The 1,500-nt window shown below is 40.3% G+C and overlaps 1 protein-coding gene across 1 annotated transcript; it reads left to right on the top strand.

The window, feature by feature from the left end:
- The first annotated feature begins 288 nt into the window (after positions 1-288).
- Positions 289-1,272, top strand: LOC130357092 (olfactory receptor 4E1-like). Its single transcript, XM_056559458.1, has one exon. The coding sequence runs from the start codon at positions 289-291 to the stop codon at positions 1,270-1,272; it is 984 nt and encodes a 327-aa protein (XP_056415433.1).
- The last annotated feature ends 228 nt before the right edge of the window (positions 1,273-1,500 follow it).

Genomic DNA, 1,500 nt, shown 5'->3' on the forward strand with positions numbered 1-1,500 from the left:
AATAGGTCTCAGCGCAACTAGGAGCTAATGAGCAGCTGCAACTTTCTTGGTCCCAGCTGATGCCGCACTAATGGTATCGCTTAGGACTGATCAGTCACGTAGGACAATTCCCCATCAAGGATACACACTCCTGAAATACATCTATAAAACCTGACCAGGGATGGATTATTTTCTGCACTGCAGAGGGTAAGGAAATACCTCCCTCCTCTTTGCTCTGCTTCTTCCTCTTCAAGAACCATCTCAATTTGGTGTTTTCTTCTTGATGACAACTGGAAAGAATTGAACGCAATGGAAAATATCTCCTTGGCCAACCCTCAATTAATACTCAAGGGAATTATTGAGATCGGTAACTTGAGGTACCTGTACTCATTTGTCCTCATTGTGATGTACGTGGTGGTCACGGCCTTATGTTCCATCATTGTGTGGGTTACGTATACAGAAGAAGCTCTTCATGAACCTATGTTCATCTTCCTCGCCAATCTTTTGTTCAATGAGATATATGGGGGAACGGTCTTTGGACCAAAACTAATCACAGATGTCCTCAGCGTACGCTACACTATTTCATTTGTTGACTGCCTGGTCCAAGGCTTCTTCATGCAGGGTTTTCCTTGTGTTGAGATGTTCACCTTCACCGTCATGGCCTATGACCGATACTTGGCCATTGGACATCCTTTGAGATACACAATACTGATGACCAATAAGAGAGCCCTTATGATCATCTTCGCAATATGGGTTTACGTCTTGGTGGGAATAGGAACATGTGTCATCTTGACCTCAAGGCAGACTTTGTGTGGGGTGGAAATCAACAATGTGTTTTGTGAAACCATCTCCCTCAACCACCTGTCTTGTGGTGGCACTTATAGTGCAGACTTTGGATTTACATGGGACTTCATCATGCTGGTGGGCTGTGGGTTGGTGGTCCTATATTGTTATATAAGGACTTTCATTGTCTGCTTTAGTATCTCTCAAGATGCCAGCAGGAAGGCTCTTCACACCCTGGTGACCCACATGATCGCCTTCTCCACTTTCTTGGCTTCATTCATATTCATTATATCCCGGTACAGATTAACAGAGGACGCTCAGACTGTGTTGTCACATTTTGTGTCATCTATGCCCGGGTCGGTGTCCTACATCCTAAACCCCCTGATATATGGCATAAGGATAGAGGCGCTAAGAAATAAGATCCTGCAAAAATTGTGCATAAATAAAAGAGAAATCACAGATAGAGAAAAAAAGCTACAAAAAATTCAGCTTAGTATACAAAATAATTAATGATCTTAAAAAAGGTAAAAGAAAAGCTAAAACCGTAGCAAAATAAGGGCTTTTAAAATGTACCAAATGTGCAACAACCCATGTAATGGACCTTCTTATTACTGTCTCATTTTCATTATGAAATGTTGTTTTCTGTAAGAAAAATAATAGTCAAGAAATGTAATTAAAATGTACATTTCAAATTTAATTACTGTTTTTTTTATTACAACATAATATAGCAAAAATAAT

Source organism: Hyla sarda, chromosome 2 (assembly GCF_029499605.1).
Source record: "Hyla sarda isolate aHylSar1 chromosome 2, aHylSar1.hap1, whole genome shotgun sequence".
NCBI classification, from domain to species: domain Eukaryota; kingdom Metazoa; phylum Chordata; class Amphibia; order Anura; family Hylidae; genus Hyla; species Hyla sarda.